This window comes from Typopeltis vanoorti, chromosome 4 (assembly GCF_054136105.1).
Source record: "Typopeltis vanoorti isolate ZY-2024b chromosome 4, IOZ_Tvanoo_1.0, whole genome shotgun sequence".
In the NCBI taxonomy this organism is placed as follows: domain Eukaryota; kingdom Metazoa; phylum Arthropoda; class Arachnida; order Uropygi; family Thelyphonidae; genus Typopeltis; species Typopeltis vanoorti.
Genome location: NC_143552.1, coordinates 81,883,341 through 81,909,576, shown reverse-complemented (window position 1 = coordinate 81,909,576; position 26,236 = coordinate 81,883,341). Strand labels below are relative to the sequence as shown.

General features: G+C 37.9%; 1 protein-coding gene across 1 annotated transcript in view; it reads right to left on the bottom strand.

Annotated features, from left to right (window-relative positions):
* The window catches only part of botv (exostosin like glycosyltransferase 3), a 207,383-nt gene that overhangs the window by 163,038 nt on the left and 18,109 nt on the right, over positions 1–26,236 (bottom strand). The window contains exon 3 of the mRNA XM_090392101.1: positions 8,904–10,596. Coding sequence (XP_090248227.1) covers positions 8,904–10,596 — 1,693 coding nt within the window. The remainder of the gene's footprint in view (positions 1–8,903; positions 10,597–26,236) is intronic.

Here is a 26,236-nt window from a genome sequence, read left to right as displayed (position 1 = left end):
AAAGGATGTAACTGAGTCTAGTAGAAAGCAAAAGGCGACTGAATGAACCAACCAATAATAAAAGGTATGACAGGAAAAATAGGCGTATGAATGTGAACATGAACAAAATGAAGGATAGAGTGCTGTATGGAGACTTGTTAGTACGAGGTGTGTTAGTAGAGGATTTCACAAAATCGTACCAACCTGGTGCGACCATAAAGAATGTAACTGAGTCTATTAGAGAGCAAAAGGAAAGGGTGAAAGAAATGATTGTTGTGGCAGGTACGAATGATCTGAAAGGAGATAAAATGGAAATGATAGAAGACCTGAAAGAATTGTTTGAGGTAGCAAAAGAAAAGAGTGACAGAGTTAGAATGATTAGTCTTTTGCCACGGTATGACAGTGAAATGTTTAAAAGGAGGGCCATAATTGCGAATGACTTTATGCATGGGTTATGTATGACAAGTGGTGTGGAATTTGTGGACGTGTGGAGTGAGTTTGATAGGTGAAAGGATCTATATAAGATGGATGGCTTGCATTTGAATGGTTATGGTGTAAGAAGACTTGAGAAAGTGTTGCTGAATGTAGTGGATGTGCAAATTCAGGGAAACTAGATTTGTTAATGGGGGGGGGGAGTAGATATACAGTCCTTATGGAGGCAGTTGAATGTAAGAATGAATATAATATGCTAGAGCAAATAAGGACAACAAACCAGAGTGGGATAGTTAATATAAGGCATCAAGTTAGGGTTGAGGCAAATGGGGGTCTTAAATTAATGTACACTAATACTAAGAGTATTAGGAACCAGAAGGAAGAGTTTTTGGCCATGGTTGGCACTTCCAGACCACAGGTTATTGGTATTAGTGAAACATGGCTGACTGTAGATGATATAGCTAGTGGGATTGAATGTGATGGGTATAGTGTGTTCAGGAATGACAGAGAGAATAAAATGGGGGGAGGAGTATTGTTGATGATAGCTGATGAGCTACAGCCAAGGAGAATAGAAGTTGAATTGCAGGATAGAGAAAAGAGCACATTTGAGGCCATATGGTGTGAGATTGTGGCTAGCAGAACTAAATATACAATTGGTTGCTGCTATAGACCAGGTGATGGAAAAGATGGTGGTGACAATATGCACAAACAAATAGAAGAAATGAGTGGAAGGAGGGTGATTATTATGGGAGATTTCAACTATGGTCGCATTGATTGGAGTGAGGAGAGGACACACGGGAGGAAGGAATTGGATTTTATGCGGTTATTAAGGGATAACTATCTGCGACAGCATGTAATGGAAAATACTAGGAGTCAGAGAGTGCTTGACCTAGTAATTACATCTGAGGATTTGGCTGTAACAAATATGACCACACTGCCACCAATCGGTGAGAGTGATCATAGGGTCTTGACTTGGGAGGTGGCTAAAGGTGTAGAATTTTCAATTAAGACAGGGTACATTTGGAATTATCGGGCTGGAAAGTATGACAAGCTTAGGAGTTTGATTGGCTCAGTGCCATGGCATGTACAACTGCAAGGACTAGAAGTTGATAGTGCATGGGAGGTAGTTAAGAAGTGCTTGCATGAAGCAATGGCTGACTGTATACCTAGAGTCCGAATAATAAATCAAGTAGGGGTTAAATGGATGAATAACACCATTAAGCTTGAGCTGCAAAAAAAGAAACAACTATGGAGGGAATTTAAGGAGAAAGGTGACCGGCAGGCATATGAACGGTATAAAGCACAGGCCAGAAGGGTGATGAGTGGGGTAAGAAAAGCAAAAAAGGATTACGAAAGAACATTGGCCATGCAGGCTAAAGAGAATCCTAAACAGTTTTTTAGATATGTAGCAAGTAAAAGGAAAAATGTACATGACAGATTGATTTTAAAGAATGCCGATGGTAGGTAGGTAACTGAATCAGTTGAGATTGCTGAGTTACTGAGTGAGCACTTTGCAAGAATATATCATCCAGGTGGTGACATTGCAGAAACGAATAAACCAGTAGATTATACGGGAATTGTGGTGAATGAAGTGGAAGTGAGCAGTCTATTGCATAACCTCAATGACAATACATCTGTGGGATTGGATGGTATACCAGCTCGTGTAGTACGAGAAGCAGCTAAAGAATTGTCAGTACCCTTGACCATTTTGTTTAATTTGAGTCTCGGGTCTGGGTTAGTCCCGAGCGGGTGGAAGAAGGGGAAAATAGTTCCACTGCATAAAGGTGGTTCCAAGACCGCTGTTGTAAATTACCGACCGATTAGCATATCAGGAATCATTGTCAAGGTCTTAGAGAAATTAGTCAAGAAAAGAATACAGGATTGGATAGATTGAAAATGGGATATTGTATGGGGGACAACATGGTTTTGTGAAGGGTAGATCATGCCTCAGTAACTTGCTCACGTTTTATAACACAGTGACGGCTGAACTGGATAGGGGTAATGGGTTTACAGTGATACTACTGGACCTTGCCAAGGCCTCTGACAGGATACCACATGGAACCCTAATCAGTAAACTGGAGCAGATGGGGATGGATATAGGGTTGGTAAGATGGATAGGAGGGTGGTTGAAGGACAGATACCAGAGAGTGGTTTATTCAGGAGTGGAGTCAAAAAGACATCTTGTGACTAGTGGAGTGCCGCAGGGCTCTGTTCTTGGACCACTGCTTTTCAATTTGTTCATCAATGATATTGGAAAGGATTTGAGAGGAAGTGTTCACTTGTTTGCTGATGATGCAAAGTTGGGTAGAGCAATTGTGAGTGCACAGGATGTCAAAATTTTACAGGATGATTTGGATAGTTTGGAGGACTGGGCTAGGAAAAATGGATGTCAGTTTAATGTGTCAAAGTGTAAGGTTATGCACTTTGGGGTGAAAAGAATAGCAGCAGTATATCGCATAGGTGGAACCGTACTCCAGGAGATTGATGAGGCCAGGGATTTGGGAGTGCTGGTGGACAGGGAGTTGAAGTTTAGGGGGCACGTTGCAAAAGTAACAAAACAGCTCACCAAATCACTTGGCTTATGAAAAATACTTTAACATGCAGAGAGAAGCAAGTTGTTGTTCCTCTGTATCGAGCCGTGATAAAACCCCATCTGGACTTCTGTGCCCAGTTATGGGCACCAGGGTTTCTTCGTGATGGGGAGGAAGTGGAGAGGGTCCAGAGACGAGTGATCAAGATGATAGCAGGTGTGTGGAATGAACCTTATGAGAATAGGTTGAGGATTTGTGGGTTGCTGAAATTGGACGATAGGCGAAGGAGGGGTGATATGATTGAGACATTCAAATTACTGAAGGGTTTTTATAAGATTGATCCAGAAGATATTTTTGAAAATATGACTGGTGGTGGGAGGACTAGGGGCCATGCATGGAAGCTGGGCAAGAGCGTGGTTGACAAAGGTGTTAGAGGTAGGTTTTTTACTTGGAGAGTGGTGAATGAGTGGAATAAACTTCCAGAGTCTGTTGTGGGTGCTACGACCGTGAATGAGTTCAAGGCAAGATATGATAGATACTGTGTGAATGTTGAATAGTTGTTCCAGACATGATGTTAGGGCCTCCCTCGATGAGTCTGTCGACTCCTTGGAGTTTCCCGGAACAATAATAATAATAATAATAATAGACAAAGCCCTTTGGTTGTAAAGACCTAGGTTCAATTCCCGTCAGTGACATGGAGAACCTTTATTTGGTTTCTTTCAACCAAATAAAGGTTCAAAAGGCGAGTTAGCTGGTCTCATATGGAGGTAGAAGGTTTTCCCCCTGGAAACTTGGGTTTTTCATCCCTCAAAACAGACAAAGTGGCAAGTAGAACACATGCAATTTACAGACAAGGATACTTGGAGGCATAGGGTAACTGCCTTATCCTCATATTACAGTTGAGAAGTCCAAGGATACTTGGAAGGCTATGGGCTCTTAAGTGCCTGTTAAAGCCACTGATGGATAGACTCATCATTACTTTACAGATAACAGCACAAAATATAGCTGCTGAGCTATATTTTGTGACATCATTTGCAAGGAAATTTAGTTTTCTGACATGAAGGTTTTGTGATTTTAATGTTTGTAATAGTGAACTTGAAACAGCACTTGTTCTGTGGAACTTAAGAATTATTTACTCGTTAGCACAAAGAAAAGTATATTTAATACAGGAATACCTCAATTATCGTGATTCTCGATTTATCGCGGTTTATAATTTGATACCAAAATTCCAATCATTGCGCTCCAAATTCGAATTATTGTGGCTGGGAGATGTAGCCCACTACATATGCAACCAGTTCAAGTCGCCAGTCTCCAGGCATTGCTCTCTTGTAGTGCTTCGTTTTTATCCGACGCCGTCTTCTCACCACTTACCAGTAACTCTCCGCCCTTGCCTGAAGTACATGTGGATATTTATTTCTCTTGTTATTTACCCCTACAATGAATGCTAAAAGAAACAAGGATGATTTCAAGTCTACAGCTATCAAGAAGAAACGTAGAGTGATCAACTTAGAAGATAAGTTGCATATGATAAATAAGTATGAAGCAGGCATAACCAAAGCCAAAATTGTAAGAGAGTATGGTCTAAATGAATCAACTGTTCGCTATATTTTAGACCACACTGCAAACTCTAGGGCTTCAATCTAGGATTAAAAGAAATTGAAAAAGGTGATGTTCAGGACCTGCTTCAGTCACATGATAAGGAACTGGATGATGAAGATCTAATTAACCTCGAGAGAGAGAACGTGCTTACGATGCTCAAATCGATGATAATGACGAACAAACTAACTTGGTACCGAAGGAATTTACCCTCAAAGAAATGGACAAAATGTTTAGAATTGCTGAAAATTTTAAAGAAAAAATCTTGAACGGCGATCCTAATCTCGAGCGATCACTGAAAGTTAGTCAGGAAATTGGAAATTCTATCCATTGCTACCGAGTTTTATACGAAGAAAAAAGTAAGAAAAAATTTCACCAGACAACTCTACACCAATTTTTATCCAAGAAAGAATAATTGTAAGTACCGTATATACTTCTTATATATAAATAAAGATTAAAGAATAATCTTGTTTTTCTTAATGAACCTTCATTTTTTACTTAGCACGTTTAACACATATCTTTTTTTTACTTGATATATAAAATTTAATTAATAGATTCGAAAAATCCTTGGCATTGATCACCCATTTTACACGCATTATTTATCTCGATTATCGCGGATTCGATTATTGCGGTATTTTTCGTGGCAACAATAACCGCGATAATCGAGGTATTCCTGTATGTTGCCAGATATTTCATATATTAAATATGCTTTTCTTGTGCTAACGTGTAAATAATTCTTAATTTCATGTCAAAAGTTTCTGTCAAAAATAGAATTCTGTGTGACTTAGGTGATGTATTTTCTGTAGTTTGTTATAGTGATTCATTTCATTATAGTAGATGTGCATTGCAGTATATTTTGTTTATTATAATGCACATCTAGTTTATACTCTGAACTGCCATTCCCTAACGACAGTGCCGGTTCGAGGGTGTGTGGCGCCCCTAGGCCAGTTTTATCAACGCATTGTAAGACAAGACAGGCATCATAAAATTCTTTATTGTTAAAAGCAGTTTATAATTATTGCCAAAAAGTGCATACAGAGCATTTTGGGGGGCACTGCTCGTACCACCAACGCTTCGACTCTCTGATCCTTTTACTATTATATTTTTTTACGATGTTGGCACACCAAAGCCATTGCGCTACTAGGTCGATACATGCTGCAATACAACAAAGAAGACAAAAAGTGCAGGAAAATTGCAAAACATCTACTAATACAATCGAGAACTTATCTTTCCGAAGACATCTTTACTCAGGACCTCACAATGACAGAATTAGAAACAGCAATTAGTCAAATTGACTCTGACAAATCACACGGAATTGATCTTATCTTTAGACCAAAACCACAGACAAAGTGATCTTGGAACTTCAGAAAAGCAAACTGGCCTAAATACATACAACCATTAGAAACACACTAGCACACCCACTAGTAAAGAATATGATCAGCAACTACTAGAACTAACAACATACAGAGCGCTGCAAAAAATTCAATTCCCAGAAGACTCGGGAAAAACAATTGGGTTCCATTTTGGAAAGATCATAATATCAATGCTATGATCACCGAAAGAGATATTATCAATGAACAGTTGTTTGCACGGTTAACCTAGTGGCTATGCGCTTCGCAACCATATGGCTGGGGAAGGAGTTTGCTTGCAAAAAACAGGGCTTAATCTAAACATCAACAGAATTTAGTCTATAGGGAACGAAGATAAGAAGTGAGAACAGTCAGTTAGTCGTGACCACTGATTGTTAGTTTGAGGGTTACCCCAGAACTTCCCAGCTCATCTTGGGACAGATGCACTTGAGGTTAAGTATACAAATAGCAGGGGAGTGGAAGAAATAGAGAAAGGCGAAAATAACGTAGGATCATCAGCGAGCACCAGGACGGCTTGACTTACTTCAGTTTTTTTATTATTAACCAAGGTTTTACTAATTTTTTTTGAAGTTGTAATTTTTCCCCAAACTATGTAGCAAAATCTGGCACCCCGAAGTCTTAGCACCCCTAGGCGATTGCATAAGTTCGCTTAATGATAAAACCGGCCCTGCCTAATGAAACCCTGGTTCTCCAAAAGATGTGTCAAGGCTGTAGAGATGAAACACCAGATATACCACAACTGGCTGAAATCAAGAACCTCATCCTCCTTCAAAGCTTACACTGAAGTCCGTAATAGATGCAAAAAAGCAATCAATGCTTCCAAAACAGAGTTTGAAAGAGCAAAATGCAGGAAACTAGCAGCATGTCCAAACGGCACCCAAGCCTTTTGGTCTCTCACCAAAACAATTGGCTGTAACTTCTGTCCAACACTATTCCCACCCCTATCATACCCAGATGGCTCTACTGCATCGTTACCCACAGAAAAAGCCAATCTTCTGGCTTCATACTTTGCTTCAAATGCATGCATAACTGATGATGGTAAATGTCCCCCAACCATTCCATACAATGCCCCCTATATCCTTTTGCCAGGAAGAGATCAGAAAAATACTGTCCAAATTAGACACAAAAAAGTCTCCTGGCCCTGACATTCCCCCAATTGTTCTGAAAGTTTGTGCTCCAGAACTGACCCCTATCCTATGTCACCTATATATACTCTCTTACTCCACTGGAATCTATCCCATAAACTGGAAATTGGCCTATATTCAGCCCATTCCCAAGAACGGTGACAAGTCACAGCCATCCAATTACTGCCCTATCTCGCTTACCTCAGTCCTGTCGAAAGTAATGGAAAATATCATCAATTCCCAACTCCTACACTATCTTGAAGACACTCACCAAATAAATGACCACCAGTATGAATTCCACCACTGCCGATCAACAGGAGATCTACTCACATACGTCACCCATCTCTGGACAAACGCTATGGAGAGGTTTGGTGAATCTCAAGTGGTTGCACTAGATATCTCGAAAAGCCTTTGACCGGGTCTGACACAAAGGCTTACTAAGCAAACTACCATCATTCGGTCTGACCCAGGACTTCTGTAGTTGGATTGCCAGCTTTCTGTCTGGACGCACTGTGTGATGGTGGACAGCTCCCTATCCTCTCACCACTCAATTAATGCTGGGGTCCCACAAGGTTCTGTTCTCTCACCAACCCTCTTCCTGCTATATATCAATGACCTACTACAATTGACCTCCAACCCAATACACAGTTTTGTCAGATGATAGCACACTTCACTCCTCGCTTGCATTTGATAAGCCTTACCCTTCACAACTCACCTCAACCACCACCACCACCACCACCACCCTGAACTTCGATCTCCAAGCCATCCTACAATGGGGTTCAGATAACCTCATAAATTTCAACGGCAATAAAATCCAGTTCTGTACTATTTCCCATAAAAAAGAACCATTTTTCCCCAGTATCCTTTTTGACGATACCCAAATTTTCAGACAGTCTGAGATCTCGCTTCTTGGAATCACTCTCACATCAAACCTCTCCTGGCATAAACATATCACAACCATTGCATCCTCACATCAAACCTCTCCTGGCATAAACATATCACACCCATTGCATCCTCAGCATCAAAAAATCTAGGATTTCATTTTCGCTCAAGACGTTATTTCACCCCTGAACAGCTACTAACATTATACAAATCACAAATCCACCCAGCTATTGAATACTGCTTCCACATATGGGGTGGACCCCTAAAAGTGCTCTCAAAATGCTCGACTCAATACAGAGGAGAGCAATTAGACTTATCAATGATCCATCCCTTACCAACTCTCTCCTCCCACTTTCACACAGATGTATGGTCTCTGCAGTATGTATATTCTACAAATATTTCCATGGGAAATGCTCATTCGAAATAACATCAATACTTCCTCTGCTCAGTACAAAGCTCATTGGAACACGTGCAACTGCTGCACAACATCCCTTCACAGTACACCTAGAAACAAACAGAACAAGTTTCTTTTCCTCTTCCTTCATCCCTGCAAATGCTGCGCTGTGGAACAGTCTCCCACCTGCTGTGTTTCCCAAGGAATACAATTTAAAGTCATTCAAATCAAATGTAAACAAATTCCTCCTTTCCAAACCCACTACCCATACACGGTACTATGTATTGTAGGTTGACCAACCAACCTCCTGTGTATGGAAAAAACACTGCATAATAATGTCAACAAAATGGAAAATTTTTGCTTTATTTTTAGAATACAGCAAGTCAAAATAATGACATTATTAGAAAAATAGTTGGTACATTTTCATAAAAAGTTTTTTGTCACAAAATGTTTTTAAAATCTTAATTATCTTGCAAATACATTGGTAAAAATTAAAGTGCATAATAATAAAAATTGATGTATTTAAGATGAACATAAAAAATAATCAGAAAATTTCAATACTCTGCAAATAAATAAGAATTAAATTTTGATTTACCTATAAACTTTGCTTCAGAAGGCAGCAGTGGGTCAAATGGCATATAAGGATACAGCGTAAATGGATCAGCAAGATTATTCCAAGCACTGTATTGCTGTGACATAACATATGATAAATTACGCTGGTAACGTAAAGATGGAAATGGAGATTCATTTGGTCCTAGGTTTTCCTCAGGATCAGCATCTTGAACAGCAGCAAATTCAGTTCTTAATGGTTGAAACGTTGCATTAAATATACTTGGAGATGACTCTTCTTGGGCTGGAGCAGGAGGAATCTGAATACGATTTCGAACAACAGCAAGAATTGTATTAACAACCTGCTGAACAGATGCAAAATAACGTTCCCATAAAAGACGTCCCTGCCTTCTCATTAACAATATATCAGCATCGGAAAATGTCCTCAAAATGTAATGAAGCTCTGATGTCCTGGCTTTTGGAAGAATAAGAGCAGCTCGTTTCCAATCTATCATTTCCTGGAAAGGAAGGCGAATATGACAACCTAAAATAACAGGAATTGCACCATACTGCAATCCTTCCAGCACACGTATCTGAAGTTGGGTTGTACTTAAAAGATCATAGCTTAATGGACTGATGATGAGAGTGAAAGTTGACTGTGATAAAAGAGTTGCTCTTGCATTTCTACCAGCACAAAGAAGCCACTCTGAATTTACTGAATCTAGACTGCTACCTGCACATGAAAATTTAAAGAAGAAATTATCAATGGTACTTGTTGCTTTCATCTCTTTAAGAATATCAATAATGAAATCTTCTGATGAGTCCCAGTCTTGTTCAGCTTCTGTGCCAATGTTTGCTTGAAGCCTTCTTGAATAGCTGTGTGCAGCACTCTTGCTCTTATTGTTTAAAGTTCTGTTAAGGTTTATACTATGCTTGAATTCTTTTTCCAATAACTTTCGTAAACTGGTATCTATCGCATCTGATTTTGGAATTTTGAATTCACCATGATATGACAAAAAAAATTTTCTTCTAGCTGGAGAATGAGCTGGCAATCTTTCCCAAACATTTCCTTTTACAGGTCCCAAAAGAGGTGGAGAAATGATATCAAAGTCTTCCCTAAATTGCTGATTAGTAAAATGTGACTGTACAAGAATGGCACGACCAGTATTTACTTTATAAAATATATCTGAAGCATTGGCATTTACTCCTAAATTTAATAATATATGGTTTCTTCCATCCCCATTCCAGTAAGCAAGACTTTTCAAATAACTTTCTAAGAAAACTGCTGAATATTTACTTTCTTGATATTCTCCAACCAATACAACATAAATGCAAGCAATGGCAGGGTCAAAAGTTATATGAATATTCATGTTCAATGACTCTGTTACTGATGTTTTCACAAAATGTTCTAGTTGACTCCAAGAAAGTCTGTGATCATCTGGGTGATAAAAGTACACAGGAAAACCTGAAGTTAGAGAACAGCGTGAGAAATCAAAACATAGATGCATACGGCAATATTGCACAGCTTTAAATGATGGAGATGGGATAGAAATTCTATCTTCCAAAGAAGGAAGTATTCGTCGTGGTGCTGATATCTGAGGTGCATTTTTCTTCAGTACTTCTTTCTGTGCATACTGAGCCTGCTCTACAGACACTCTAAGCCTCTCCAAATCTACTTGCTGATGACTGAATTCGGCTTTGAGATCTTCAACGCGCTGACTCAAAACAGCAATTTCTGTCTAAAATTAAGAGTTACATTTTAAGTTTATGGTTCTCTTCAACAGGAAAAAAAACTCATCAAATATTAATAATTACAATTTAATTATAAATAATAACAATTTAATTTTTAAGGTGTATTAATATAATTACTTAACAGCAGATAGGATAAAAATTCTGAAGATAAACTTATTCCACATTTTTTTTAAATATCTGTCAGAAATGTAAATAATTTTTCTCTTTGGAAAAATTATAACTCAGGGGAAAAAAAAGGGAAAAAATAGGTATATGAAAATAAGCCATGGTATAAAAGTCGGCATTTTGGAGTAGTTTTTCATTTCATGTCTAGAGTGAAATGATTTTCTGATAGCAAAATTCTTGGATATCACTGCAAGACATTGAACTGATGAATTCAGGTGACTAGCCATAGTATGACTGGAGGCCAGCCAAAGTTGGGTGGAGGTAGCCAGATGACTGCATGTGAGTCATTCTGTGACTGTTTGAATTGGTTCCAACAAGTCACAAACAGCATCCCAGAGATTCAGTGAAGGCAGACCACAAGCTACAACTGCACTGGGTAAACAATATCTCTAATTATCTGCTCTCCAGTGCTACCCTGAATCGTTTATGATTTGACCTCATGTCAGCTACATGGAATCTGCTTCTATGTGCAGAAGGATTCGTGAAGGTGGTCTGTATGCTGGGCAACCAGTAGTCTGCATGCCCTTATTCCCCATGCCACAGAAGATAACATTTGAAATGTGCCAGGCTCCATGTCAACTGGACCCAAGACTAATGAGGGATTTAGCCCACCACTTAAGCAACCAGCCAGGCTGATTGGTCAAGTGGTTAGGGTTATCCAGCCATAATTATTTTAACACTTATAGACTACTTTTTCACTCAATAAGTGCCATTCCTCTTTCATGCTTTTCATCAGATCCTGAATACAGCATTTAATATCAACTACATCTCTTTTCCAACTACTCACTTTTCCAGTCTGTTCACTTAGTTTTAAAATACCTATTCTGTACCATCTCATTTTCCTAATAATGTGTGTCTTTCCAAGTCAGAATATAGTTTTAATTCTGTGTTGCAATTAGTGTGCTTTGTTCAGGTGAAAATGGTAACTTCATTTGTTTCAAAAGTTTACTGCAGGCTTTACTCATGAAATTTCATCTATTCATTATCATCTTAATATCTTAAACTGTCTGAAATCTTGAACTTACTTGGATTTTCAGTTTCCATAATTACAAAATTTTAAAAGGAAGGGTGATTAGCCCTTCATCTGACTCTCCTCATTTACCCTGCCTTGGGACTGGCATAGAGTAGTCTATTTCAAGGCAGAGCTAAGGGAAGTAAATGTAAACTAAGGGTTAGATAATTAAGGGACCAAGAGAAATATTTAGAGGAAACAACATGGAACTTTTTCAAACTGTTTCAGTCCTCTAATAAGCAGTGTGGGGTTTCAGATCTGTGATGAAATTTATTTACTATTATATAGAAATTCACAAATGTTTGCAACAAAGTGAGAATTTAATTGCATAACCTGTTAGAGTAGGGATGTTGTCCACTCAGCCATTAATACCACTGGAAATATTGGCTTCTGTACCTCAGTTAGTTTCAACAAAACTCTCTGGCTGAAAAGATCTAGGTTTTGAATCCCATCTAAGATTAAAGAACCTTTATGAGAATTTTTCAATATAGAGTTAGCTGATCTCATATATACATATACAGGAATACCTCGATTATCGCGGTTATTGTTGGCATGAAAAATACCGCAATAATTGAATCCGCGATAATCGGGATAAATAATGCATGTAAAATGGGTGATCAATGCCAAGGATTTTTCAAATCTATTAATTAAATTTTATATATCAAGTAAAAAAGAAATGTATTAAACATGTTAAGTAAAAAAATGAAGGTTCATTAAGAAAAACAAGATTATTCTTTAATCTTTATTTATATATCAGAAGTACATACAGTACATACAATTATTCTTTCTTGGATAAAAATTGGTGTAGAGTTATCTGGTGGAGTTTTTTCTTTCTTTTTTCTTCGTATAAAACTCGGTAGCAATGGATGGAATTTTTAATTTCCTGACGAACTTTCAGTGATCGCTCGAGATTAGGATCGCTGTTCAAGATTTTTTCTTTAAAATTTTCAGCAATTCTAAACATTTCGTCCATTTCTTTGAGGGTAAATTCCTTCGGTGCCAAGTCAATTTGTTCGTCATTATCATAGATTTGAGCATCGTAAGCACGTTCTCTCTCGAGGTTAATTAGGTCTTCATCATCCGGTTCCTTATCATGTGACTGAAGCAGGTCCTAAACATCACCTTTTTCAATTTCTTTTAGTCCTAGATCGAAGCCCTAGAGTTTGCAGCGTGGTCTAAAATATGGCGAACAGTTGATTCATTTAGACCATACTCTCTTGCAATTTTGGCTTTGGTTATGACTGCTTCATACTTATTTATCATATGCAACTTATCTTCTAAGCTGATCACTCTGTGTTTCTTCCTGATAGCTGTAGACTTGAAATCATCCTTGTTTCTTTTAGCATTCATTGTAGGGGTAAATAACAAGAGAAATAAATATCCACATGTACTTCAAGAGAGGGCGAATAGTTCTGGTAAGTGGTGAGAAGGCGCTGTCGGATAAAAACGAAGCACTACAAGAGAGCGATACCTGGAGAGTGGCGACTCGAACTGGTTGCATATGTAGTGGGCTATATCTCCTGACCGCGATAATTCGAATTTGGAGCGCAATAATTGGAATTTTGGTATCAAATTATAAACCGCGATAATCGAGGTATTCCTGTATATGGAAATGACAGCATTTTTCCTCACACAGACTAGGGTTTTTCATACAATTTAGACAGATTGTAGGCCTTAAGTAACATGGATTATTTAATAAAATAATCCATGTTACTTAAGAAATAAAATAAATAAAAAATAAAAATATTATTTTTAATTTATGGTTTTGAACAGCTTTTATCTTGCATGAATCTTATTTCAGAACCCTTAGCAGAGAAATTTTTGTGTAATTCTCATATTTGGTTTTATTTAACTGTTCTATATGGGTAATGTGAGAGCTCTAATCCAGTCTCACCTGAAATTCAAATGTTGGAATTCAATCTTCTAAAATGAGCAGTGTGACCACTATAAAAACTTACTTTTCTATCTCCATATTTGAGCATTTCTGGTTGAATATTCAAACTACCTTTTCAACATTTCATATTTCTGTGAGTTGCCTTACTCCCCATAACAAATTCAACAATGACAGCATTTTTCCTGGATATATTCAACCACTGTTCTGTTGCTGCTCATTTTACTAAATTTTTTCAAAGTATTAAATCAGATATTATTAATAATATTATGTTCAATTTTTATGTCACTTTTATCATTTGATTCTTTCCACCAATTTCTAAGCTTTTTTTCCAATCTCAAGAACATTATGCTGTTTTCATATTTATATTCTAGTGTTTCCTTCTTGTGACTTTAGTTTTTTTCTTGTACACAACTTAACTTTTTCACATTTTCTCTACATTCCCTAAAAGCAAATTCCAACTTACTTGGGAATTTGATGATCCTCTCCTCAATCAGAACTGCCTCTATCTTGTTGCATCCAATATGAAGTTTTGATTTTTCTATCCTCACAAACTGTATCTCATACTTCCCTGGCTGAATCAATGCTTTCTTCAGATTAGGCCACTCAATCTCTATAGTATGGTTCTTGTTACTGATCTCTTACTTTTTCTGCAACAATATTTGTCTATTTCAGTCTACAGTTCACCTCTAAAGGCTGCTCAACAATGAATCTTTTTAAAAATTTTGGACATACTTGTGACACTTCTTTTTATCCAGTTCAACACTATATAGAGTGGTAATGAATTGAGACAATGGCTATCTACTATTAACTTTGATGTGGATCATGTCATATACCTGCCTTCCAAAACAGACCATCTCTTCAGAAATGGAGGATGGAAAAATATGATTCAACGATAACTCAAAGCAAATACAAATTAATACAAATTAGACAAATTGGGAAACTCTGTCTTTAACACAATCAATTCAAAGAATGGCAGTAACAAAGGCAAGTTTCCATGGCTTGATATATCTATGTTTTTGTGTCTGGAAAGTACTACATGCAACTTTTAGTAAGAGATTTAATAACTAGTTTTGTATAACATTTTTATTTACTTCAGATTAAAAAAATGGAAAAAAGTACTCAGAGATTTTTGAATCAACTGTTATTATTCAAATTAAAGTTGAAAAATATTTTGAATATTATAGTGAGATATCAAGCGTATGGCATGCAATGTGCTGCTGTATAACCTCTCTCATAGCCTAATTCATTAATATGAAGATCTTTTATATATGCTGCCCATAGCTGATTTAAGTTAAGATGAGACTCTTGCTTATTTAATCTTCTTCTTCTGCAGCTTGTCCCACTAAAGTGGGGTCGCTGTTAATGATGAGTCTCCTCCACATCCTCCTGTCTTGGGCTGTCAGGATTCAGGCGTGGGTGGCCATCTCTTCTTTGGCCGCCCACACTTCCTCCTTCCTTGCACATCCATCTGCATGACTTTTCTTCCCACATATTTCCTCCCACATAGGATCATTTCTCAGATGATCCTTTCTGGTCACACAGCACATCCACCTAAGCATTCTCATCTCTGCTACCTCCATCCTGCTGATGTTATTTTTCCTCAGGGCCACAGATTCCATAGCATACATCATAGCTGGCCTCACTACTGTCCTATAGATTTTGCCTTTCAGATTGATCGGTACCCTCTTATCACATAGCACTCCAGCCATCTCTCTCCAGTTTCTCCAACCCACTTGTATCCTGCATCCCACTTCCTTCTCAGCCCCTCCATCTTCTTCCACTGTTGAACCTAAGTATCTAAAGTCCCTCATCTTCCTGATGACATCTCCTTCCAGCTCCAGATCTGTCTCCTGGCCGCCATCCACTTTGCAACACATATACTCTGTCTTACTTCTGCTCAGTCTCATACCTCTCTCCTCAAATACTTTCCTCCATCTTTCCAGTTTAGCTGCCACTTCTCCTGAATCTACACGCAGCAAGATGTCATCTGCATACAAAATTGTCCAAGGCACGTCTACTCTCGCCTCCTCCGTCACCACCTCCATCACAATATTAAACAGACTTAATGCTGACCCTTGATGCAAACCAACTGTTACTTGAAAACTTTCTGTCTGTCCCAGACAGGTCCGAACTCTTGTCTTCGCATTTCTGTACATCTCCTGCACCAACCTGACATATTTCTCCAGTACCACCTTCTCCCTCACACACCTCCAGACTTCTTGCCTTGGCACTCTATCATATGCTTTCTCTAGATCAATAAACACCAGATGTAGCTCCCGTTGTTTCTCTCGAAACTTTTCCATCATCTGCTGTAACCCAAAGATAGCATCGATCGTTGATCTACCATGCATGAAGCCAAATTGTTCCTTTGCAATCTCCACCTCCTTCCTCAATCTTCCATCAAGAACCCTCTCTAGGATTTTCATTGTGTGGGACATCAACTTTATTCCTCTGTAATTCTTACAGTCTTGTGCATCCCCTTTACCCTTGTAGATGGAGACAAGAGTATACTTTTCCTCCATTCCTCAGGTATATTTTCCTGTTGGCAAACTTGCATGAACAGGTCCCCAGCAGGTCAATTTCCTCTCCCCCCCCCCCAAGTGCCTTCCATGGCTCCACTGGAATCCTGTCTGGACCCACCGATTTTTCATTCTGCATCCTCTTCATGGCCTCCTTCACTTCCACTCTACTGATGTTCTGCACCATCCCCCTCAGAAGGCTCCCCATCTTCTCTGTGAGTCCTCATATTTTCCCCATTCAAAAGTCCCTCAAAGTATATTCTCCATCTGTTTCCTATGTCCACATCCCTCCATAATACTCTTCATTCAGCATCTTTGATCTGCCTCACATGTAAGATGCCCTTTGCTGCTTTATTTCTAAATTTTGCTAGTTGGTAAAATTTTCTCTGTCCTTCCTTTGTTTCTAATTGATCATACAGATCTTGATATGCCATGGCCTTCGCCACAACTCTCTTGGCTTCTCGCTTTCTCTCTCTGTACACCTCTCTGTCCTCTTCCACTCGACTCATCCAAGTTCTGCTTTGCCTTCCTCTTAGCTCACTGCTTCTTGTACATTATTATTCCACCACCAACCCTCCTTCTGCTCTCTAATCTTTCCAGATGTCTCACCAAGCACTTCGATTGCACAGCTCAGGATTACTTTTGAATTATGTTTCCACCAATCTTATACACTTTCTTCCAGTCCATCCGAAATCATCTCTAACACCATCTCCCTAAAACGATTCCTCACACTCTCTTCTTTTAAGTGAAACCACTTAATTGTCTTCATCCCATGGCTTCCAGAGGTTTTTATCTTTGATCTTATTTTAAAGTCTGTGCACAGCAGTCAGTGTTGCTGTGCCACTTGATCTGTTGGAATTACCTTACAATTTGTCACAACCTTAAGACGTTTTCTTCTAGTCAAAATGTAGTCAATTTGTGAACTGTTGTTACCAATTTTAAATGTTATCAAATGTTCTTTCATCTTGTAGAAAAATGAGTTCACAATTGCCAAATCAAATGTTACTGCAAAGTCCACAACCCTCTCTCCTTCCTGGTTCATCATTCCCACTCCATGGCCACCATGCACCCTTTCAAAGTCTCTATTCTGTCTCCCTATGTGTCCGTTCAAGTCTCCTTTTGACAATCACCATCTCGTTTTCTTCCAGTTCCCTCATTTCTTCACCTAACACGTTCCAGAACTCATCTTTCTCCTCTGCTGCACAGCCAACTTGCAGAGCATATACACATAAGACGACCACTTGCTCTTCTCCAAGACCCAGTTTCATTCGCATGATCCTATTGTTCCTACTACCCACTTCCAGTACTTCGCCCTTCATTCTGCCACACACCACAATTCCGATACCATTTCTTCCCTCTTTATTTGCTCCAGAGTAGAACAATTTATATCCATCTCCCAGTTCCTTCGCCTATTTCCCCCCCCTTCCACCTTGTCTCCTGCACACATAAAATGTCCAACTTCCTCTTCCTCATCATGTCTGCAACCTCTCTTCCCCTTCCAGTCATGCTTCCAACTCGCAGCATCCTCTCCACCTGCAGGGCTTGTGAGGTAGTCTTCATCCACTTCTCTCAGCTGTAGGGCGATGTGGCTGCGTGTCGCTTAAGGGGTACGCCCTAGCCCTTATATCACTTTCTCTTTGACTCTTGCTTCTTTAATCTGCATACATAACAGTTGAATTCTATATATGGCTGTTTTGTGAGTTGCCAATTTACTGCTTTTTCTATAGAGGAGCAAAATGTAGCAAATGTTGCAGGTACAGAAGATTTTGAACACTCCTGGTTGTTTAAGAGGTGAGCAAGATTGTTTCTGCAATCCTAGCATCATGAATATTTTTATAGTGGTTGAAAGCAACTTTTAAGTTGTACTGCTTTAAAACTTTCACTATTTTAATATTTTTAATGTAAGATAAAGAAACAGCACCTTTGTATTTGTATATGCTCTGAAATACGTAATGAAATACTTTTCTTATCTGGAAAACTATCAAGACCCAAAATCATAAAGGTCTGCAACTATCAGGATGCTATTAATAGTTCCAAGATTGTATCCATTATGTTATTTCTTTTTCGTTATCATCACTGGATATCATAATGGCCTTGTCTTTGAGAGTTTTGATGATATCTCATTTTTTGCATCAGGTGGTGGTGTGATGTGGCATCTTGGTATTGTGTTTCATTTTGTTTTTTTTCTCTGTAGACTTCTAACGAAGGATTGCCATGATTTTCTATTGAGATGATCAATATGAGAACATTAGGAAGGAAAGAGATCTATCTTTTTCTACTTCTAATGTAAATTGGATTTTCTGGTTTAAACTTTTAAGGAACTCCATAAACTTGAAAGTCTCTTCTCTGCCTGGGAAAATGTCGAAGATGTCATCGAAATACTTAAGCCACGGTCTTGGTTTGATGTGGTACATAATGATGGCTGTTTGTTCGAATGTCTCCACATGTATATTTGCCAAGTGCAATGAAATGGATGTATCAATAACTAGGCCTTCAGAACCGTTCATAATAGAGTTTAATAAGGTCTTAGTTCATAATAGAGAGCACACTGAAGTGTTGTGAAAACTATTACTACATATCACATTGCTGTTACGATAAGGAATACACTGAGAAGTGGGGATAAAGAAATCTTGTACCATCATAGAAAGCATTGGTTTGTCTAATACACAAATCATGAGCAAGATGTATTAAGGTCTTAATAGTCCCTTTTTTTTTTTTTTTTTATTTATTTTAACTGGGACGATACAATTTTGCATTAAAAATTGCATCTCTGGCAAAAAATTAGCAGATCCAGAAAGATTAAGTGGTTGTTTTCTTCTTTTGCTAAAGTGAACTGTATTCTGGATGCTGGACTATATTTATTTTAAATAAGAAGAAATTTTCTAGATTAGAAGAAAAACCAAGCCCTTCCAAATGGCAGAGATGTTATAGTTATATCTACCAAAGCATTTGATGAAAAACTTTTCATCAAATGCTTTGGTGTCACAACTGGTGTCACTTTCACCCATTGAATTACTCGAGCAAGATTTTCCTTCTGATATTGTTATATTTTTAAATGATTTTGTTATTCACTACTGTATCTTCTATCTGCTGGCACAATTTATTTTGAATGGTTAAGTATCCAGAGTGAATAACAAAATCATTTAAAAATATAACAATATCAGAAGGAAAATCTTGCTTGAGTAATTCAATGGGTGAAAGTGACACTATAACTAAACTAATCATAATATCAGAAGAACTATCAAAAGATCAAATTTTCTATCTAGAGTCCAAACTGAGAGGAGGATTTCCATGTAGAAGTAGAACATACTTTCAACAAATACTTAGAAAAAAATTATAATTATGCGCTACCCATACCATTCATCTCAAAAAAAAATTTGAAGAACATCATTAAAACAAATAACACAGAGCAAGGGCTATTTGTTCTAATAATCGAGTACTTGCCACCAAACTTGGATGTCTTTGCAACACCTTTTATCCTGGATATGCTACACAACTAGCACGTCCAGGAAGGGAAGACAATCAAACAATCATCCATCCCAATGGTTTGGCATCCTCACCACTGGGATGGAGGATATGACCATTTTCACTTCCTGAACGTGCTAGCTGCACAACTACTAAATGGTTCACTATCCTTTTCTGTTTAGAGGAAACCTACATGTGCCAAAGACACTTACACAAGCAGTTTAAGACAAGAAAAATCATATATAGATAATATTTAAGTTGTTCTTAAAACAAATTACTTGACATAAGACAATAATTTAGAGATGCATTTAGCCTTTATAGATTATGAGAAAATTTTTAATAATATAAAAAATCATCATCATCAAATTCCTGACATGTACCCTCAAGGGGTGTACAGGATATGATAGTACTACATGAAAAATTTACATCATTACTAAATTCCTATATACAATTTTCCTCCAAATCAGTCTGTTACTTGTCAAGACTCCAATATTATCATTATCAGATCTTATATTTCTATTGTCTAAGGCACATTGTACCTTACCAATCCACCTATATCTTCGCCTTCCTCTGGGTCATTTTCCAGCCAACCTGGCAGAGAACACTTGTTTTGCTAATCTTTCCTCGCCCATTCTGTTTAAATGACCATACCACCTGAGATTAGCTCCGCTAATGCATTCCTGGATGCCGACAATGTCAGGTTCTTTCCTAATATCCTTGTTTTTATTATGATATTGCCATTGATACCATCTGTTTACGCCTCTAATCTTTCTCAGGACTCTCATATCTGTGGTCTCAAGTCAAGTGTTTTTACTTATGACCCAGCTCTCAGATTCATAAGTTAAAACTTGTTTGAACACTGTCTTGTATACAGCTAATTTACTGTTCCGACTAATTTCTCTTCTATTCCATATGAATTTATTCAATTGACTTCCTACCATACCAGCTTTGTTGAGTCTGTTGTCTATTTCCATATTTAATTTACCATCCTCAGTAAAAATCGTGCCTCAGTAGCTGAAATGTTTTACTTGTTCCACAGGTTTCCCGTTCATAACAAAGTTGGCATTTTCAGCAATTCTACCTATTTTCATTGTCTTTGTCTTTTTAATGCTGACCTTCATACCATATCTATTACAACAGTTATACAATTTAGTCAGAGAATCTTGCAGACCTCTAGCGGATTTATTTAGAAGTATAACATAGTCCGCATAAAGCAAAGAGCTGACATTAACATCTCCAATTCTGATATCATGTTTAATAGTACTTTCCTTCATAATGCAATCCATATAGACAATGAATAACAGAGGGGATAATGTACATCCTTGTCTCACACCAGATTTAACATTAAACCATCTTCCTGAACTTCCTTCAATTCTAACTGCCGACTTACAACTCAAATACAGACTAAGTATTGCTTGATATAAAACCCAATTGACACCATATAACTGCGTATTAAATAGTTTCTCTCTTGGCACCTTGTCATATGCCTTTTCCAGATCGACAAAACTTAAATACAGATCTTTGTTATATTCCCATCCTTTCTCAACTATTTGTCGTAAAGTGAAGATCTGATCCTGACAGCCTCTATTTGGCCTGAATCCAGCTTGTTTCAATTGACATAAGACAATAATTTGGAGGTGCATTTAGCCTTTATAGATTATGAGAAAAATTTTTTCTCATAATCTATAAAGGCTTATAGATTATGAGAAAATCAAGATTTTCTTCCACAATTCTTCTCAACCGTTTCTCAAGTATGCTCGCATAGATCTTGCCAGGAACACTCAGTAGGGAAATACCTCTATAATTATCACATTCAGTTTTATTTCCCTTTTTATATATGGGTACTATTAGAGCTCAACTCCAATCATTGGGAATTTGTCCCTCTGTCCAGGTTTTCTGAACTATGCAGTACAGCCACTGTAAGACTTTTATACCACCATACTTCAGCATTTCTGGTCGAATATCATCTACTCCTGCTGCCTTTCCACATTTCAAGCCTTTGATGGCTTTTTCTACTTCAAGTATGGATATGTATTCCTGACTGTATGCCTGTTGAGTATTTTTTTTTATTTTTATCACTGTGCTATCACTGCTTGTTTCATTTAGCAATTTTTCGAAGTAATTACTCCATACTTAAAGGATATCTTTTTCTCCTGTTTTAATGTCACCTTTATCATCTCTAACTCCTTTTACAGCACTCTTTCCTCCATTTCTAAGCTTCTTCAACAATATCTTACCGCCTTCTTGGTATTTATTTTCTATGTTCTTGCCAAAGTCCTCCCATCACTTTTGTTTAGCTAGTTTTACACAGTGTTTTGCTTTCTTACATTTGTCTCTGTATTCTCTAAGAGCAAAAGCTGACTTATTTGCCAGGAACTTTTGATATGCTTTCTTCTTTTCCTTCACTGCCTCTTTAACTTCCTGTGGCCACCATGGAGTTCTAATTTTTCTATCCTTGCAGACAACTTCATCACATGCCTCTCAAGCTGAATCAATCAGGGCTTTCTTCAAGGTTTGCCACTGAACCTCCAAGGTTTGGTTCTTGTTCTCAAACTCTTCAATTTTTTCTTCAATAATCTTTGTGTATTTTAGTCTACAATTCACATTTGAGAGCTGCTCAACTTTTATTTTCTTTAAAACTTTCTTACATGTTATTCTTTTCAATATGAAATTCAATTTTATCCTGCTCAAGGCTAAATAGTGATCGCTTCCAATTTCAAATCCTATGTACACTCTGGTGTCCTCCACCAGGGAGAAAACATCACTATTAACAATAACATAGTCAATGAGACTTTTCTCATTCCTTGCCTCTTCTCTCCATGTGAATTTGTGCACATTTTTATGTTGGAACATGGTGTTAGTAATAACCAGTCCATGTCCTGAGCAAAAATCCAACAGGTATTTGCCATTATTATTGGCTTTGCTCTTTTCTCCAAATTTTCCTAAAATATTTTTGTATGTCTCACAATCATTTCCTACTCTGCTATTTAGATCCCCAACAAGGACCAACTTTTCCTTTTTCATTGTGTCAGTTGCTTTTTCTAAAGCATCGCATCAAAATTTTCTCCACTTCTTCCTTAGTAGAACCTTCTGTGGGACCATATGCACAAATAAGTCTCATTGTCCAATTCCCCATTCTGATATTTTCCCACATCACTCTACTTGAGACTGCCTGCCATTCAAGAAGATTAGCCTCATATTTTGTGTTGAATACTATGGCTACTCCTTTTCCTTGATTGTCATTTCCTGAATATAACATTTTGTATTTATTGTTCAGAAAGATCTCACCAGTTTTGGTCTTTTTTGTTTCAGTCATCCCTATTATATCTATCTGATATTTATCTAATTTCTCAGCTAGCTCCATTTCTTTGCTATTCAGGCTTCTTATGTTGATAGTACCGATCTTTAACTCTGGTGATGTTGAGTTGTGGTGTGTTTTCAGATTTGTTCCAGTAGCTGACTTTTCGCTGTTTGCCTTGGTTCCCTGGCGAAAACAACAGGGACCTTGTTTAACCAGGCGACGTCCCAGCTGGCATGAAATTTTGTCGTGTTGTACCATCATTTTCTATATTGGTTTAAGCCAATAAGAATACAATTTGGTTGGCTAAATCCCAAATTGCCAGCCCATCCTCGTTCGTTCAGTATCCAGGTAGATACCAAACAGGGTGCACCACGAGAAGGTGAGGATTGGACATTAGGTCAGAAGTCATGGTCGGTTCTTCGCATTCCTTTAAAGGCTATTTGGAGGTCTCCTCCTCAGTTATACAGCTTGGACCCTTAAGCACCCCTTGATCCTTGGTAGATTAGAGGTGTTCTAACAAATTTGGCAACAAATACTAAAATGGCTCTGACACAACATATTCTACAGTAGTGTAGAAGTGTTCATTATATTTGACTAATGGAGTCAACTGATATTTCAGATAAAAACTTTAATAAAATTCTACATACTGATCTTTACTTTACGGCCATCTTCAGGAATATGTACATCTAAAAATTAAAGATACCTCAGAAATTATATAATCTTTTAATCTTTTATCCAAGTGTAAACAAATAATTTTGCACTTGAACTATTTTCAGGACTGGGGCAATTTGTATATAGAAGTTGATGACTTCACATCACTTGCCTTAGTATCCCGTAATGCAAAGCACATATCCTTATGGAAAGGGTCACTACCCAGACCAGTTTCGACATTTATTGAGGTCTCATCAGTGGAAGCCAGACACCCATAGGTGATACTAAGGTTGTAGTAATATCAAAGTGATAATTTCTTATACGAGTAGCCAAAAGGTGTTATTAAAATTATTAGCTATTAAAATACTCTGGATTACAGAGAGCTGTTGGAAGTTTTTCCACTTGATTATACTATAAATTAAAGATACAAAGCATGCATTAAACAGCTTCAATATATGAGTTGGCCCAGTCCTGAAAATAATTCAAGTGCAAACTTTGTTTGCTTACACTTCAATCAAGAATATAATTTCTTGGTATCTTTATCTTTACGCAAATGGAAAAACTTCCAACAACTTTCTCTAATCCAGAGTATTATAATAATAAGGTGTGACACCTTTTGGCTACCTGTATATGAAAATATGACATCTGCATTACTTCAACCTTAGTATCGCCTCTGGGTCTGGCTCCCACTGATGAAACCTCAATAAGGGTTGAAACCGGTCTGGGTAGTGACCCTTCCCATAATGCATAGCATTATAAATGTCTGCAAGGAGATGTGCTTTACAGTATGAGGTACTAAGGCAAGTGATGTGAAGTCATTAGCTTCTTTATACGAGTTGCCCCTGTGCTAAAAAATAGTTCATGTGCAAAATTGTTTGCTTACACTTGGATAAATGATTAAACCAAGCATATAATTTCTTGGTATCTTTAATTTATAGTATAACCAAGTAGTATAACTACATTTATATACACACAACTACATTAGAGCAACATGCCAAAGTAAGCTACATCACACCTAAAATTACTTAACCTGCCCTCTTGCAGTAAAAAGAAATATATATATATATTTCTCATGTCGCACTGATTAGATCGTCGGCTTGTCGAGAGCTCCTGAAAAGATTAGTAGTATTTTGTGTTAACATTAGATATTTTACTAGAATTTTAAGTAGTATTGTTTGCTTTTGTTTCTTGGTGTGTCTGTGCAATTTTTGCGTGTTTTCTGTTATTTTAATTATTATTTTTAAGAAAAGATAGCGTACACATGGCACCGATAAAGAAAAAAATGGCGGCCAGGTCGCCATGTTTGTTTAAGAGTTTTGATGTAAACGAATTTATGCAATGTGCTGTCTGTGAGATGTATGCCTTGCGAAGAGCGGTGGGAGTCTGGTTAGAAAGTGATAGTGGAGTTAATATGTGTAGAAAGTGTAGAGAGAATGAGGACTTCAAGCGTGTTTCGTGTGTCGAGAGTGATATCGTTAACGATAGTCAGAATGTAGAAAATGGCGGTGTGCTAGAGAATTGCATGGTAGTGCCAGATAGGTGTGAGAGCATCACTGAAAGTGTAAATGAAGGTAGAAACACAGAAAGAATGGATGATTTGATCGATAATGAAAATGGTGAGATAAATGCGAGTAGCGAAATTGCCCGTTTGAATGGTGCGATACATAGAGCTAAAAGGCAACTGGAGCGTATGGAAAAATGTGTGTTGAAAGTACCGACAAATAACCAGCGGAAGTCTGTGACGGCAAATAATAGAATGTTCGTAAATGTCAATGAAACGAAGGAGCGAGTGCTGTATGGGGATTCACTATTAAGAGGCGTAATAATTGAGAGTTTAACGAAGTCGTACCAGCCGGGTGTGAACATAAAGGACGTCAGCGAATCTATTCGACTGCAAAAACAGAGGGTGAAAGAGATGATAATCGTGGCAGGAACGAGTGATTTGAAAGAGGACAAAATGGAAATGATAGAGGATGTGAGGGAGTTGTTTGAGGTAGCAAAAGAGAAGAGTGAGAGAGTTAGGATGGCGAGTATCTTACCGCGGTATGACAGCGAAGTGTTTAGAAGGAGGGCCATAATTGCCAATGACTTTATGCGTGGGTTACGCATGGAGAGTGGTGTGGAATTTGTGGATGTGTGGAATGAGTTCGATGGGCGAAAGGACTTATATAAGATGGATGGGTTACATTTGAATGGAGTTGGTGTACGGAGACTTGAAAGAGTGTTGATGAATGATGTGGAAGTGGATGTACAGACTCAGGGAAACTAGATTTATTAAGAGGGGGGGAGGAGTAGATATGCAGACCATCAGGGGGGAAGTTAGGTGTATGAATGAGTATATTATGCCCGAGCGAGTACGATGGACAACAAATCAGAATGGGATAGTTAGTATAAGGCATCAAAGTAGGGATGGGACAAATGGGCTTCTGCGATTCATGTACACTAATGCCAGGAGTATTAGGAACAAGAAGGAAGAGTTTTTGGCCATGGTTGGCACTTCCAGGCCACAGGTTGTCGGTATTAGTGAAACATGGCTGACAGAAGATGATAAAGCCAGTGGGATTGAATGCGACGGGTATAGTGTGTTCAGGAGTGACAGGGTGAATAAAAAGGGGGAAGG